The sequence below is a fragment of the Mesoplodon bidens genome (genome assembly GCF_964165515.1).
Source record: "Mesoplodon bidens genome assembly, chromosome: 11".
Taxonomy (NCBI): Eukaryota; Metazoa; Chordata; class Mammalia; order Artiodactyla; family Ziphiidae; genus Mesoplodon; species Mesoplodon bidens.
Window position 1 is genome coordinate 98,077,776 of NC_138167.1, and position 17,085 is coordinate 98,094,860.

The 17,085-nt window shown below is 35.2% G+C and overlaps 1 protein-coding gene across 5 annotated transcripts in view; it reads right to left on the reverse strand.

The window, feature by feature from the left end:
• NAV3 (neuron navigator 3) overlaps window positions 1–17,085 on the reverse strand; it is a 599,001-nt gene that overhangs the window by 220,820 nt on the left and 361,096 nt on the right. For all 5 annotated transcript variants that reach the window (XM_081248291.1, XM_081248290.1, XM_081248289.1 and 2 more), the window contains exons 4-5: window positions 15,015–15,087; window positions 10,958–11,141 (exon numbers count right to left, since the gene is read on the reverse strand). In XM_081248291.1, the coding sequence (XP_081104417.1) occupies window positions 10,958–11,141; window positions 15,015–15,087 (257 nt within the window). The remainder of the gene's footprint in view (window positions 1–10,957; window positions 11,142–15,014; window positions 15,088–17,085) is intronic.

Sequence of the window (17,085 nt, forward strand, 5' to 3'; positions counted from 1 at the left end):
AAAAAAAAAAAAAAAAAAACTGGACCCTGAATACCTCTAGACAAAACTATTTTTTTAATTTAACTTTTATTTTATATTGGGATATAGTTGACTTCAATGTTGTGTTAGTTTCAGGTGTGCAACAAAGTGATTTAGATATACATATATATATCCATTCTCTCTCAGATTATTTTCCCATATAGGTTATTACTATTTTTTAAGCTAAAAATGTAAACAAACTTTGGCAAAGACTACCCTGGTGAGTGAAAAAATCTGGATTATTTAATACTCCTGAAGATTTAAAAAGTAAGGGGACACGGGTTCAAGCCCCGGTCCGGGAAGATCCCACATGCCGTGAGCAACTAAGCCCGTGCACCACAACTACTGAGCCTACGCTCTAGAGCCCGCGAGCCACAACTACTGAGCCCGTGTGCCCCAACTACTGAAGCCTGGGCACCTAGAGTCCGTGCTCCGCAACGAGAGAAGCCACCGCATTGAGAACCCGCGCACCACAACGAAGAGTAGCCCCCGCTCGCCGGAACTAGAGAAAGCCCGTGTGCAGCAGCAATGAAGATCCAATGCAGCCCAAAATAAAATAAATAAATAAGTAAATAAATAAAAGTATTGTAGGAAGCACAGACTATGTTAAACTATTTCCTAGTACCCATGTTCATGAAAATGAACTTAATTATTATACTTATAAAATAATTATATAAATGTTTGAAGATCTAGAAGAAAGTCTATTTTAGAGAGTCCTTATAATTGGGCTCCTTTCAATTTACTCCAAAGCAAATGTAATCATTAAGACAGTCAGTTTCATATCATTTAGGGGTAACTGGGGTCTCAAAACATCTCTGATGGTGGACTCTGGTCTAGAGTCTGCCCCCACTTGTAAGGAGAGAAAGCTGATTTTATTTACACATCTTTTGAGACTGAGAAGTCAGTTAGAAAGGGGTGGGTGCTATGAGTGTGGCCAGAAGCACAAGCACAGGAAATGGGAGTGTGAAGAGACAAATGTTGACAGTGCGCTTTGTAATGAAGAAGGACTTTTAACCAATGGCAAGACTATCTCAGCTGCAGAAACATGCAAGTCCCCCAAATTCAATTCTATGCTCACCCAGTCATCCCCTGATTACAATTTGTCTTTCTCTGTAGACCTGATGACAGGAAAATATTCAATGGTCATACTGACAAAATTATTATAGTTTTTGTGACAGGTGCATTTTTCCATTGTAAGACAATAAGTTGAACCTTTGAGAAAGATTTTCGTGGAAAACAGATTAATACCTAATAATTTCATATGGTATAAAATTGCAGATATAATAATCAACTCTACATTATCAGTGCTCTATTTGAGAAGACAGTGCCCCAGAAATAGTAAAGATCAAATAGAACCAAACAATTTCTAGTGTTTGGGAGACAATGTTCATGCAATATATAAACAGGATATCAAAATGTCCTGGAGTAAAATGTTAAAGAAATAAATCACAAATTAGCTATTCTGAGTAACAGCTCTGTGATGATACATGAATCATATATTTGGTAATTATAAGAGAAAATTATGAAACATTGGCTTACCATTGTTTTTATTGAGACATTTATGTCAGAGAGCACAAGTCAAATTCTCTAAATTAGGAGTGAGTCTAATCCTTTATAATATATATTATATTCTCACAATTCCCTTGGAAAGATAGAGTATAACTGTGATGTTTGCATTTTCTACCTGGAGAAATCAAGCTCAGTTAATTGATTTTTACTTAGTTAAAGAAAAGAAAAAACAAAGTTATCAGAATGAAGAATGGTTCTGTCAATGAATGTGATGCCATTAACATGTTGATAAACAATAATTAAGGTTTAAGTTCACAACATCAAAGGATAACATGATAGATAAAAGGGGCCATCAATGACCAAGAGACTTCAGCAGCTTTTGGAGAACTGAAACTAAATGAAGTATTTTTGATGTGGAACACATAGCCTCCATGTGTTCTCCATCAAAAATGAACACAGAAGCCTCATCCTACTATACGCATGGAGGCCTCCATGTAAGAATGAGGGAGGCTGGACTAGGAAATTTCAGATAAGATGAAGGAGATATAAAAAGAGGGAGCTTAATGGAACATCCATGTCAATTACTACTGATGACCACTCCATGGCCAGACGCAAACCAATTAACCATCCAAACAAACAAGAAGCGATTTTAACTATAATAACTGAATAATCAAAGAAAAAAATGCTGGCAAAGAGGGGTCTCTCAATTTACCTGGACTGATATACCTCTAGAGCATCATTAAAGGAGCTATGGCCTATTCTTTTTTTTTTCAAACCAAAGTGTATTGCTCAGCCATTAAAAAGAATAAAATAGTGCCATGTGCAGCAACACGGATGGACCTGGAGATTATCATACTAAGTGAAGTAAATCAGACAGGGAAAGACAAATGTCGTATGATATCACTTATATGTAGAATCTAAAAAAATTGATACAAATGAACTTATTTACAAAATAGAAACAGACTTGGAGAACAAACTTCCCCCAGGGGGTAAGGGTGGGAGGGGGGGAATTGATTGGGAGTTTGGGATTGATATGTACACACTGCTGTTATTTATTTAAAACAGATAACCAATAAATTAGAATTGCTTTCTAAAACAAAAAAATAAATAAATTGAAGTGTGTAGTTGATACACAATAAGTTTCAAGTGTACAACACAGTGATTCATAATTTTTAAAGGTTATATTCCAATCACAGTCATTATAAAATACTGGCTATAGTCCCTGTGTTGTGCAATATATCCTTGTAGCTTATTTATTTTATACATGGTAGCTTGTACCTCTTAATCCCCTACCCTTATCTTGCCCCTTCCCCCTTCACTCTGCCCACTGGTAGCCACTAGTTTGTTCTCTGCATTTGTGGATCTGTTCCTTTTTCTTTATATTCACTAGTTTGTTTTGTTTTTTTAGATTCTACATGTAAGTGATATTATGCAGTATTTGTGTTTCTCTGCCTTACTTACTTCACTTAGCATAATACCCTCCAAGTCCATCCATGTTGTTGGAAATGGCATTATTTCATTCTTTTTTATGGCTGAGTAATATTTCAGTGTGTGTGTGTGTATGTGTGTGTGTGTGTGTGTGTATACATATATATACACACACAATATCTTCTTTACCCTTTCATCTCTTGATGGACACTTAGGTTACCTGCATATCTTGGCAATTATAAACAATGCTGCTATGAACACTGGGGTGCATGTATCTTTTCGAATAAGTGTTTTGGGGTTTTTTGGGATAGATACCCAGGAACGGAATTGCTGGTTCTATGACCCCCTTTGCTCAGTATCATCTGAGTGAGGACTTTCCCAGAAGCCTGTTGAAATGTGCAGAAATATGGCTCCTACACATCTTACTTCTCCTTTTCTGATTTATGCCTCTCTACCATCAGTTGTCCAATTACTAGTACATATTTAATGTTTTAATTTTTTGTCTATCACTAAATGTAAGCTTCAAAAGGGCAAGGATTCTTCGATTTCTTTTGTCTGCTGTATCTCCAACGCTTAGAAGAGTGCCTGGAACACATTAAGTGCTTAATAAACATTTGTTGAATATATTAATGGGGGATGGGAGAGATGGGAGAGTGTGTACATCAAAAGATAATGATCAAATTAATGAATAAAAATTAGTGGTAGTAGTATTTTATTTAGCTATAAGGGAATACTTACTAAAGGAAATACCTAAAATAATTAATGGGGTTACCTCTCTGTAGCTAGACCAGGCTTGGGAAGGTCTGAGCATTGGGCCGTCATTTTTAAATCATAAGGATATTATTACTTTGAATTACATTTATGTATTTAATAGAAGTTAGAAGTGTAATGGACAGAATTGATCAGAGAAAGTGAGAGAGGAAGGAACAGTGATGAGGTTGACTTGAGGTTTTTAATGTGGGTCAATATACTTCATTATATATGTGATATGACCTAGAAGTGGGAGGAGGAAAGATGAAAGTGGCTGGTTTGAGTTCCTGTTACATGCTAAGGGCTGTGCTAAGGAGGAACTTTAAACACAAATTATGTCAGGTGGTCTTCTCAATACCCTTTTGAGAAGGCTACCACTATCCTAATATAAGGTAAGAAACCTGGTATTTGAGAAGATTAAAATTACTTGCCTCATGCCACATCACTGGGAATTGGTTGGCAGAATTGAAAACCATATTTGCCTGACTCTAAAATAACCAACACTATACAGATGCTGCTTCGTCATAACGACAGAACCATGAGTGGTTGTCAAGCTTTTAAAATCATGGACTAGAAGCACAGAACATAAGCAGTGTGTGTATGTGTGTGTGTACATACTCTTAGTATTACACCCTCTCTTGGTTTCCTCGATCAGTCAATTAAAGAATAATTTCTTTCCCTTCAGTTATTTCTCTCTAGGAATAAAAAATCCTGTTATTTAAAAGGAGATTCATGAATGTCATTTTTGTTTCTTTCATTTTCTTTAAAGTTTAATTGATTCACTGTCTTTTATGAAGAGCACACTATAGGCCACAACACAGAGCTCAATTAAGCAACTAATTGAAGCCAGGTTCACGAGGGCTTAAATTACCAGAGCCTTCCTGTCATCTTAAATTAAACTTCCTTATATACTTCTCAAGATTTATAACCCCAGGCTGAAAAGCTGTAAACCATCCCAGTTTCAGAGTGAATCTCCCAGAAGGAAATGATGTTTCCTGGAAAAGAGGAAGGCAAATGTCCTCCATGGAAGAAGGCTCCAAAAGCAATGTGTGTGGCAGGGGTCATGGGAGCCTTGAGAAGGGGATGCAAAGGGAATAGACAAGTCACTCAAATAGCATATGCCCAGAGAGTTTGCAATTTGACTTGTGAGTCCTATAGGAAGGAGCAAGTTCATCTACACAGCAAGCGGACACATTCTTGGCTTTCTCCTACAAAATGAAAAGCAGAAGGGCAAATGGTTTTCTGTGGAGATCATAATCTCCCAAATTCCCCAAATAGCTCTTATTTTAGTTGAGAAAGACTTATTATCACTGCCTTTAACGCACTATCACCTATCTATGTAATTTCTTACCTACACTTTCACATGCATTTTGTTTCTTTTTTACATGTTTTAATTCTCTATAATATAAAAGTACTCGTTCATGTGATTCAAAAATCACTGTTTTGGGATTGGTACAATTCACCAACTATTTACTAACGGGATGGGAAATCATTTAATAATGTAGACAAAAATTAAGCTAAAAGGCCTGTATTCTAAGGAAAATCACCTCCTTTTTTAAAACTTTTAGCAAATAGAAAACATTTTTTATGTATACTATTACCCTAACATCTCATGTATAACCAGACCAGTACATAAGAAAAATGAATTTTCATTTTATAATTTTCCTTCACTATAATGCTTTACTAGATATTCTCAGGAAAATTAGACATTCATGACATGATTTCTGCCCAGTGCTGACTGGACTCATGTGCCAGGCACTGTGTATGGTTTTGGTGAAATTGAACTTTCTGTTACTTTTCATGTCAAGTAGAATTCTGTCAAAACACATATATGTGAAAATATGATTAGCAGAAATATCCTGAATGTCTATGACATATTTACTGATGGAAATAAATTTTCTGAGCTTGAAAATTATAGGAAGTACTATTTTCCCCATCTCCTGGTTAATGCCTATAGAAAATAACTATGATCACAACGCTTATATAAGATTTTTAGTACTTTATATTAAAACAGTTCTCATATTTTTTCCAGTTGGTTAGACAAAGGGCCTTTAATATACTCTTTTCAAAATAAAATGAAAAGCCAGAAAAATAAAAGAAATTGATTTTATATTTTATATTAAATAAATGTAAACAGGATACTTAACATTCTTTAATATAGCAAAATGTTTAAACTTTACCTATGCAAAGTCCTTCCAAAGATCACTGAAATAGAGAAATTACTTTTTATATGAAATATGTTCAAATTTTTGAGATTGCTGAAGGACTGAAGAAATTTAGAATGAGTCGCAGCTTTATTTTAATACACATACTACAAGTGGATAATTCAAGTCAAATGATAAACAGATCAGTGATCAAGGAACAAGACTGCCCTCACATATCATCACTAAACTTACACCAACCATGCCATTTTAGGGTTAATTCAGAACATAGGTCTTTCAACAGTATTTTTCCCCTTGTAATATTAGTTTATGTTGACAAGGTAAGGACTTCTGTATTAATATTATTTATTAACAAAACAAATTAGTAATTTGGACATTTTAAAGATAATACGTTCGTGTCGGATTAGTTGTGGCATTCATTTTTTTAACCAGCCTTTAATTAAAAATTTTAAACTCTGTACCAGCTGCAAATTAGAGGCATCATTTCTTAATACTAGATCAGATACCTTCTTTCGTTGTCTAAACCAAACATGACAGAGAAGACAGGAGTTATAAACATGCAAGCCTTTAAGCTATCAATGATATTTCATGGCCCAAACACTTCACTCATGTTACCTATTACTTTTTGTGGTAGCAAAATGCTAATGATCTTGGTAATCTGCTTTCTTATCCCGCAAAACAAAAACCACATATTGGTAAAGGGATGGTACTCCACAGAGGCAGCAACACTGGTAGCAGTGAATTAATGAATGACAGCCAGAAAACAAAGGGAACAAAATATTTACAATAAATAGGTAAAAGACCAAAGAGGTATATAGTCATGCATCAGTGAGGATGGAAGCAAATCGTTCCATCAGACCTGGAGAAGGTCTGATGGTTCCACTACATATCATTCTGAAACTAACTGTAGTTCAATATCATGACCACCCAAGAATCAAGAACATTTTATCTATATTATAGCAGTTTTGTAATACACACAATTCTCATTTTAAATGACGTACCACTGCAATTGTGAATGTTAGAAAGTTTTCCTACCTAAAATTAGAAGCAACTATAATAAAGGTTCATTCATTCTTACTTAACTCATTTCAGAGATCATTACTAAGGATGTACTGTGTGTAAGGTTCTGGGCTAATCCCTTGAAATACAGAAGTGGTTAAAATGTAAAAATACTGCTGTCCTCACAGTGGCAATAATAAACAATGAATATAATAAATAAATTGTAGGTTAGAGAGGGGTTAGAGCTACAGAAAAGAAGAAAAACTACAGCAACGATGATGTGGAGTGCGGATGGGCAGACTGCAGTGTTAAGAGAGAAGTTAAGGTCAGCATCAGTGAGAAGGCAACACTGGAGCAGTTGACTTGCAGGAGGTGAGAGATTCAGCCAAGTGGCTATCAGAGGAAAAGCATTCCAGGCAAAGGAATCAGCTACAGCATATTTCCTAAGTGGGGAGCAAGCCTAGCCTATTTGACACCACGGCAGGGCTTTGAGCAAAAGAGTGGCATCTAACAGGTATGTTCAAAGAGTTTTATAGATACTGACCCACTGAACCCCCAAAACGACTTCATGAAATCGATGCCATTTTTTATACCCTTTTAGCAGATGAGAACCTGAAGCATAGAGAAGTTAGGTAAGTTGCCCAAGGTCACACAGTTAGGAAGTGGTGGAACTGGGATCCAAGTGCAGGCAGTCTGATTCTAGAGGTGAGCTCTTAACAAGGAGATCTTCAGTCCTTGAACAGGACACACATTGGCACGCATGCTCGCTCACATGTGCACAAACCCCCCCACACACACACTCAAGAGTGGAGAGGAAGCTGAGAAGCCAGAAGAGGAGAGTTTGTTATCCACATTCTATGTCTCTTGGTCCACATTTTATTTTCTCTCTTGTATATTTTACTTGTTAACCTTTAGATCAAAATGTCTGTTTAAATGAAAGATGTTCAAATTGATTGAAAACATTTCGGGTTATTCTCCAAAGGGCAAAACAAATTAGCAATTCTTAATGTATAAAATAAATATTGTGGAAATATAGAGAGTTATGTCAATTTACTTTAAATAAACAAAGAGAACAAAACAAAAATACTCTCATGAAACAACGTGCACTACAATTATTTTAGGTCTACAGAGAAAAATACAAGAACATTTTTCTGGCTAAATATCCAGAATAATATAGCCACCAGTCATTTAAGCTATTCACTTGGGAAGAGCTTTGGAGTCAACAGAAAGGCTTCATAAATCATGATTTATGACTCTCATCTCATGTAAATGAAGATAATGTATCATTGAGATTATTTTCCATGTTAATTATCTTGGTTCTATTGTATAGGTACTTATTCCTTTCCTATGTATACTATCAATATAGGCTTTGAAAAATGCTTAGATACATCGTTATATTTAAGTTCACATAGATTATAATTCATACACTATTTCACTATGTCAAATCTATACAAATGTAAATAAGTATTAATGTCTGAAATATAACATTCTCCAAAACATAGAATAAATTCTGTTAAAATGAAGACTTGGGGCTCCTCTTTATCATGGTCCTAACTAAGTACTACCCTACCTTCAGTACAGTAACTACTCTGAATTTATTAAATTAACAATCCAAAAAGTAATTAAATCCTTGGGCTTCCCTGGTGGCGCAGTGGTTGAGAGTCCGCCTGCTGATGCAGGGGACACGGGTTCGTGCCCCGGTCCGCGAAGATCCCACATGCCGCGGAGCGGCTGGGCCCGTGAGTCACGGCCGCTGAGCCTGCGCATCCGGAGCCTGTGCTCCGCAACGGGAGAGGCCACAACAGTGAGAGGCCCGCATACCCCCCACCCCAAAAAAAAGCAATTAAATCCAATTTATCAAAAGAAAAAATTATTTAAGAGTCTATCTCAGAATTAAAGGACACTGGTGAAAAGAATGCTTTTCATAACCTTTCACTGAAAAAAATAAGATAGCTCTCCCCAAGATGGTATAAAATGACCATGCCTATTATATATAGGTCTATATTTTAAAACATAATACAGTTTCATAATATCCATGCATATCCAGCAAGAAGAGAAAAAAATTTCCCCCAACGGGTCATAACCACTGAGAAATGTGGGGCAAGAAACTCCACATGGCAGATACAGAAATAGAGTGAGGGAAAGCAATGACAAATGATATCTCGTCTCACTTCCAGAGTCAACATCCTTTGCACAATACCACTTCACTTCCTGTATTTTTCCAGCTACTATTCTTGCTTCTTGTCCTTTCAAATGGCTTAAACCAAACTCTAGGAAATATTATTTCTGGCAGTTCTCAAAATCTAGATCTCTTTCTACCAACCACCACTCCCCCCAAAACAATTAATAATAAAAAATTTAAAATATATATTTTATTTTTTCTCCTTCTCTATTCTTAAGGAAATCTAAAGAACTTATACTGTAAAGAATGTTTTTTTCACTTTGATTCCTGCTCAATTTCACATGACATCACAAAATACCAAGACAAGCTTAGAGAACAGAAGCACATCTGCATTACTTAGTAAAAACAACTATCTCTTATCATTCCATGGCCTTTGTAGTACACTCCATATTTTTTGGTAAAACTGTGATTTTTCTTTATTAATAATTCACTAATGAGTAAAATTTGCCAAAGGAAATGAGTTTACATGGTTGTACAGAGATAGAAATATTGCTTAATATGAAGTGAGGGATGGTTGACAGATGAAAGAACAGGGGATTTCTGAGCTGCTGAATATTTGACAATAAGTGGGAAGTGGTTTGTGGATATATCTTGGAATTTTATGTTAGCTTTCTGAGTCAATACTAATTGCCAAAAACAAACTCAAGGCAAACTGTATTATTAGGTTTTAGGCTTGGCTTCTAAGATGGAAAAAGTTAAATATTTACATATGTGTGATACAATGCGTATATTTTAGTAGACGATAAAAGAGTATTTTCATATTGGACATTCTCCCTCCTTAAGAAAAATGATCATAGCTATGTATGCCATAGAGCTAATGATCTGATAACCCGAACATTGATCAGAAACATATGAGTAATTTGCATGAAACCTGTTAACTTAATTACGTTCTGTGATCATTTTTTGATGTGTCAACTTAGCTAGGTTTATTTAGTTCCACTCAACACGAATCTGGGTGTCCCTGTGAAAGCATTTTGTGGATGTGGTTAAAGTCCATAGCAGTTGACTTTAAGTAAGGGAGATAATCCTAGATTATCACTAGGATAGTAGGCCTGACTCACTCCTTGAAAGGTCTTAAAAGCGGGAGTGAGGCCTCCTTGAGAGACGAAATTCCACCAGTTTATAGCGGTTTCAGCTCGTGCTAAGAGTGTCAGCCTGTCTTCCTGCTGGGCTGGCCTCAGGATTTCAGAGTTGCCTATCGAGCCCCCATTATCATGTGAATCAATTCTTTAAAATAAATCTGTTTGCACTCTTTCTTACTGATTCTGCTTCTCTAGGTGAATCATGACTGATATAGTTCCAAACTGGAAAAAAGCAGGAACGAAAGGTAAAGGAAGCTGCAGTGGTTTGTCAGCACCCCACACCAGCTGTGTCTACATGCATCCACAGACTCAAGGCAGACAAACAATGTGTGTATACAAACACACACATGTATACACGCACATGCATGCACAATCTCACATCAAAACGGTATGTTCCCAAACACTCACACTCCTATGTTTAACAGACCTGAAATTTTTGACAGATTTAACGATTTAATCAATCAAAAGCATCAACCAAAGAAAACTACACAACTGGAGACTAGGATTCACAAAACGCATTCTAAACAATAATTTGTAGAAGGAAGGAACTCTGATACACTACTTACAAGAAAGACATTTCACACATATTGATAGAAACCACAATCATCTTCAGAAAATAAATACAAATATTTCACCTAAAAAGTGATGTGTTGGTCATCCAACCAATAGAAAAGTGGTTTTAAATTCTATAACATTAATCAAATAATCCCATCACTTTGATACAACTATATAAATATGTTTTCCAAACTCGCAAACAAAAACTTATTAAAAACAAGCTGCATCAAGATAAATTCATTCTAAGCACATTCCCCACTTCCCTTCCTTACCTGGACTGCATATCTTGCTGGGTTTTGGCCTGACTGGCTTCTGCCTGAGGGGAGGCGTGAGTGACCCGCTGCTGAAGCTCCACCAAGGACTGGTAATACTGCTGCTGCTGATGCTGCTGCTGTTTGTAGCGAGACAAACTGAAAAACAGCCCTAGAATGGCTTTTAAGTTTCCATTTCTTATTTCTGTATCAAGTGGAAAATATAAAAACAGTATCATAGAAAATGATTATTTTTTACAAATGAAATTCTAGAAGCAAGTCTCTTAGGCTAAATCTATGGAGACAGAAATACAACGTGATTTTCTCAGTCACAGATTTAAGCAAATCTGATTTTCTGAAACATGTTAGCATTTCCAAATAGCTTGGAAATTTCAGGGAGAGAGGGAAGGGATGAAGCGTAGAGAGAACAAAGCTTACTCAAGTGATGTTCTTTGCTGACCCTGAATGACAGTTTTTCTAGAGTTAGTTTCTTCATGGAAATGGATGGGTTCTCAGTCTTGTGCTAATCATTTGGTTTAGCACTCTGCTTCCCTCACAAGCACACACATCTGTTACCAACACAGTGGTGGCTATGAGCTAGAAAAAGAAAGCCACTTAAATGCTGGTTGTCCTACATTACAAATGCTATGGGTGCACCTCATAATAGCAACTAGATTTATAACTGTTAGCACAATTCTAAATCACCCACCAACCAATTTATTTTAAAAAATATATGTATATGTCCTCCAAAAAGCAGACTACATCATAGGTATCCATTTTTAATGCTCCAATTCTTTTATTTTTAATTTATGTTACATATTAATAAATATTAAAGATCACCTTACTCGTGACTTTAGATGACATCATTGAATAAATGTAAGTGGAATTCCTAGTTCTAACACATGGGGCTCCTGTGTACGTTTTTCTAATATTGAATAAAAAATTAAATGCACTAAGTAGGCTGCAACATGAGCCTACGTTTTCCTCCTGCAGTTATAATTCTAAAATTAGAAAAATGAGATGCAAGTAAAGCTTGATATAATGCTACACAACCTATAATCATAATTTAAATGAAACTTGCTATTGGCAACAAAATATATCCTCCTTTGAGGTCAAGGTTTTATGTCTCCTTTTTGGAATTTAGAAACATTAATAAACTACTTAGATTTCTTGCTCTCTGATGGTTTATAATGCCACACACACTATGCCGTGGAATTATTCATATAAAATGAGGCTCAATTGTTATAAGCCCCCAATCCTCCTCACAGGGGTCAGAACATGTAAGTGTTGGATTGATCAATATAAAGCTACAGTGATAAAGTATTAATTTTCTCCTGTAAACCTGAATGATCTTATTGAAAGAGGTTTTTTAAACTTATTTTATTACTATGCATGTTTAATCAATTTAGAAAATCATTTTGGGCATTCATATATTTTTAGGAGATAAATAAAAAGCAAGAGGTTTATGTTAATAAAAGATATCATGTTACACTCCCTAACACCATACACAAAAATAAACTCAAAATGGATTAAAGACCTAAATGTAAGACTGGACACTAAAAAACTCTTAGAGGAAAACACAGGCAGAACACTCTATGACATAAATCACAGCAAGATCCTTTTTGACCCACCTCCTAGATAAATGGAAATAAAAACAAAAATAAACAAGTGGGACCTAATGAAACTTAAAAGTTTTTGCACAGCAAAGGAAACCATAAACAAGACGAAAAGACAACCCTCACAATGGGAGAAAATATTTGCAAATGAAGCAACTGACAAAGGATTAATCTCCAAAATATACAAGTAGCTCATGCAGCTCAATATCAAAAAAACGAACAACCCAATCCAAAAATGGGCAGAAGATCTAAATAGACATTTCTCCAAACAAGATATACAGATTGCCAACAAATACATGAAAGGATGCTCAACATCACTAATCATTAGAGAAATGCAAATCAAAACTGCAACGAGGTATCACCTCACACTGGTCAGAACGGCCATCATCAAAAAATCTAGAAACAATAAATGCTGGAGAGGGTGTGGAGAAAAGGGAACCCTCTTGCACTGTTGGTGGGAATGTAAATTGATACAGCCACTATGGAGAACAGTATGGACGTTCCTTAAAAAACTAAAAACAGAACTCCATATGACCCAGCAATCCTACTACTGGGCATATACCGTGAGAAAACCATAATTCAAAAAGAGTCATGTACCACAGTGTTCACTGAAGCCCTATTTACAATAGCCAGGACATGGAAGCAGCCTAAGTGTCCATCGACAGATGAATGGATAAAAAAGATGTGGCACATATATACAATGGAATATTACTCAGCCATAAAAAATGAAATTGATGTATTTGTAGTGAAAGGGATGGACCTAGAGTCTGGCATACAGAGTGAAGTAAGTCAGAAAGAGAAAAACAAATACCGTGTGCTAACACATATATATGTAATTTAAAACAAAACAAAACAAAACAAAACAAAACAAAAGGTTCTGAAGAACCAAGGGGCAGGACAGGAATAAAGGTGCACATGTAGAGAATGGACTTGAGGACACAGGTTTGGGGGAGAAGGGTAAGCTGGGATGAAGTGAGAGAGTGGCATTGACATATATACACTTACTAAATGTAAAAGAGCTAGTGGGAAGCAGCTGCATAGCACAGGGAGATCAGCTTGGTGCTTTGTGACCACCTAGATGGGTGGGATAGGGAGGGTGGGAGGGAGAGGCAAGAGGGAGGGGATATGGGGATATATGTATACATATAGCTGATTCACTTTGTTATATAGTAGAAACTAACACAACATTGTAAAGCAGTTATACTCCAATAAAGATGTTTAAAAAAAAAGAATATGAAAGAACAAAACAAAGCAAAACAAAAAGATGTCATGTTATACGGAAGAGACATAAAACGAATAAATGGTAACATTTCTCACCAACTTTAACCACTTCGAAAGTAAAGTATTATCCTGGAGGATTTTATCAAATTTTATTCTAAGTAACAGAACCATGAGTTAGGTTTGAACATAAGTTTTTTGCCATTAAATATGTAATTTAATATTAAACATCATGATGACATATACAGATAAAGGATTAAAGAAATTTAAAATAAAATTTAAACAGTGAAGAAAAATTGACAAATGTAAATAATTCTAGTACATGTCTGTAATATTTCAGAAGTCACACAATTCCTCTTTTTCCAATGGCAGCAAACTTTGAACAGCTTAGAATTGTCTAATATTTCTACTATCTGTGGGGGAAAAAGGCTTTTCAGAGTAAACTGACTGTAGTAGAAACAAGAAGCAACATAAATTGTCAGAAGTGTTTAATCATAAAATTCTAATTAAAAATGGTTGTTGCTAATACAGATCTCAAAGGACTTGGTATTTCATAACTTTAGCAATTGTTTTTTGTTAATAGTACTAAATTGAAAATTTTGCAAAGGCTTCCTAAAAATATATGTGGAAGAAAAAGAAATGCAGAAAAAAAAATATCAGATCTAGTTTTCTTTTTCCACTTTTCTATATTTCAATGTCAGTGATGATCTTTTAAACATTTAATAATTTTAAGGCCTTTACAAAGAACAGTTATTAATACTGGTAGTGCTAATTAAGTAAGAACTCCTGATGACTTATTTAAAATTAACAAATATTTAGACTTGGACTACCAACTTGATCAAATTATAGAATTGTTACTGATAAAATATTTGAGCATTAATTACACTATTTTAACTGTATTTATGTCCATCTACTGTATTTATCATCCAGCATTATCTATCTATCCATCCATCTACTTAAGACTCTAAAAACACTACCAACTGGTAATAACATAAAGATATTTTGTTAATATGTCCCCCTCCCATATACTCCGTAATGTAAAGAACAATTTTGGCAAAATCTGGAACATACCTACATAAGGCGTACATTAATAACCAGTGAATTTATGTTTCTATTATTTTGGAAACTTTACTGATTTCCTTTCTTGTATTAAGGGGCTATGTACTCCCACTTTACATTTACAGCGTTATAAAAAGTCTTTTACAAACATGGATGCCATTTGTGACAACTGTACTTTTTCTTACCTTCAGCGGATAGACCTTGAACATTTACTCCTCTGGCTGCTAGAAAACTAAGGCAGACATCAACATTTTCAATCTGTAACATGAAAAGCAGTGAAAAAGTAACTTAGAAGGTTATTTTTATATAAATAAATGAGCTAGAATGAAGCCAGAGAGAAAGATAAAGAAAGAATGAATACTTTACATTCATTTCATACTAGAGATCTTTAACAAGAGTTTAACTAGAATTATTTTGGCTAATTGCAGAATGAATATAAAGATTGCATTGTCCGCTTTAGTACTTACAAACAATTCATAAAGGCCTGACCAAGAATGGCATTCTTACAGATTAGCAACCCACCTACTTAACATAAAACCAGACTGATTTTGTGCTTCACAAACAAGTCTCAACTAAAGCATCCAAATAGGAGGAGACGCCTGTTTCTGTGAGTTAGAATACTAGGATGTGGGTAACTGAGATTCGAACAGTAATATTTGGTAAGTATGCCAAAAGATAAATAAGATGGAGAAAGGGTTGATATACATGAAAGAAATGAAGCATATTTTCATCCTAAATCATAGAAATTCTTTATTTTAAAAACCGTATTTGTACTTCTACAGTTGCTAATTCTCTGCTTAAACATAGGTATTGCCTTTGTAATTTAAAAGAGTGATGCCACTGCTTTTGAACCGTTCCCTGCAACATGATAGCCAGTGATTAACCATTTAGGGTGAGAAGCAAAAAAAAAAGACTAATTTATGTTAATTCATGGGTTGATTTCAGTATTAGCTATGGCATTATGTAGCAAAGTTAAATAGCTAAGACTTTTTAAAAGAATGTAGGAAACTAGAAAGTTCCAGTTCCTTGTGAGTCATCTCCCTGGGTTTTGTGGTATTCCATAAATCTTGAAATTCTAAAGTAAATAAGAGATTTAAAGTTAATACTTGGCAAGGTACTGTTTTCTGTCTTAATAAATTCTCATCAAAAGCTATGCAGGAGGACATACAAAGTTTTGCCAATGTCCTCTTTAGCTGAGCTTCATAGGAAGGTTAAAATGTCTGTTAAAGAAAATAAAAAGAAAAAAAAATATATTCCAGAATCTGTCTTTATAAAATGGACAACTGATTACGTTCCTTTTTAAATGTAATTTTGTGCAAAATTAAAGTAATAATATCCAATGAGAGGTTCTTTACTTTAAAATGATTGCAGCCAAGGTATACACATTTGCTTTGAGAAAAAAATAACTTCTTGATTCATTTCAAAATAAGTTTTACTGAATGATAGAGTTGAAGACGCTGAATGTTACATGACCAAGTGGACCTTCTCGTTCTACTTGTCAACGTCTAAATACCCAAAAAACCTATGGTTCTGGAATCCACTTCAAATTCTTTCCTTCACATTTCATTTTGCTATTAGAAAATAAGATAACGTAAAGGAAAGAAAAAGAAAAGTGTAACAAACAGAATATACTACTGTGTCTACCCAGTGTGTTCTTTAAAACATTATTTTTCAGGTTGATTAAAAATAAAAGATGCCGGGCTTCCCTGGTGGCGCAGTGGTTGAGAATCCGCCTGCCGATGCAGGGGACATGGGTTCGTGCCCCGGTCCGGGAAGATCCCACATGCCGCAGAGCGGCTGGGCCCGTGAGCTATGGCCACTGAGCCTGCGCGTCCGGGGCCTGTGCTCCACAGTGGGAGAGGCCACAACAGTGAGAGGCCCGTGTACCGCAGAAAATAAATAAATAAATAAATAAAATAAAAGATGCCAAATAATTATGGTGGCCTAATATTAAGACAGAGAATTGAGCTGAGTATTTTTGAATGTTTGCTGTAACAGTCCTGATATTATTAATTTTACACCAATTATATGAATTTTATAGAAAGTAAGAAGATTTCTGGCCCAAATATATATAATTTACTGCAAAATGTATTTTTATTATACATTAACAGATTAGTTCATTGGAAGACCAAGAAAATATTCATGAACAATGTCTGTAATTAAGTGTGTAAAATGGCTTTTTTGGCTGTTCAAACAGAATAAAAAATAAAACTGCTGTCTAGATTGGGTATTAGAGACAAACAACTCTCTCTCAAT